Source organism: Haliaeetus leucocephalus, unplaced genomic scaffold (genome assembly GCF_000737465.1).
Source record: "Haliaeetus leucocephalus isolate CR32 unplaced genomic scaffold, Haliaeetus_leucocephalus-4.0 Scaffold110, whole genome shotgun sequence".
Taxonomy (NCBI): domain Eukaryota; kingdom Metazoa; phylum Chordata; class Aves; order Accipitriformes; family Accipitridae; genus Haliaeetus; species Haliaeetus leucocephalus.
In genome coordinates this window covers 1,637,830-1,638,390 of record NW_010972546.1, presented here as the reverse complement: position 1 = coordinate 1,638,390, position 561 = coordinate 1,637,830, and the positions used below count along the sequence as shown (strand labels likewise).

Sequence of the window (561 nt, the reverse complement as noted above, 5' to 3'; positions counted from 1 at the left end):
GCGTGTGCGGGGTGCGGGCACTGGGGTGGGGTCGTGGGGTGCCCCCCCTCATAGCGGACACCTCCCTGGGATACTGGTTGGGCTCTGGTTTGGCCAGCGCCGGAGGGGCGGGCACAGAGTTTGGGGGCTGGAGCGAGAAACCAGGGGCCGCAGCTGGGATCTCCCCCAAATCCGATCAGCCCCGCTGGCTCCCTCTCCTCTCCATGAGGATCGGAGATCCAGACCCCTGGATAAGGCGATGCCGGGTCCCTGGGGGGGGGGCCTGCACGGCCCCTGAGCAGGGGGCAACCCCATCCCCTTCCCTGCCTCAGTTTCCCTTCTCTTATCCCCCAGGAGCTGTGTTTGCTTGCAGGGCAGGGGATGGAGCATCCCTGGCAGCTGGGGCTGGGGGGGGGCAGAGCTGCCCCCCCCCAAGTCTTGGGGTTCCAGCACTCCCCTCTTGCCCCCCCCCTCTTCCTAGGGCAAGTACAGCAAACGCAAGAGCCGCTTCAAGCGCTCGGATGGCAGCCCCTCGTCCGACACCACCTCCAACAGCTTCGGCCGGCAGGTGAGGGGGGGGGG

The 561-nt window shown here is 68.3% G+C and overlaps 1 protein-coding gene across 1 annotated transcript in view; it reads left to right on the top strand.

Annotated features, from left to right (window-relative positions):
- CACNB1 (calcium channel, voltage-dependent, beta 1 subunit) overlaps positions 1-561 on the top strand; it is a 7,805-nt gene that overhangs the window by 1,381 nt on the left and 5,863 nt on the right. Inside the window, exon 2 of the mRNA XM_010585696.1 lies at positions 461-547. Within this exon, the coding sequence (XP_010583998.1) occupies positions 461-547 (87 nt within the window). The remainder of the gene's footprint in view (positions 1-460; positions 548-561) is intronic.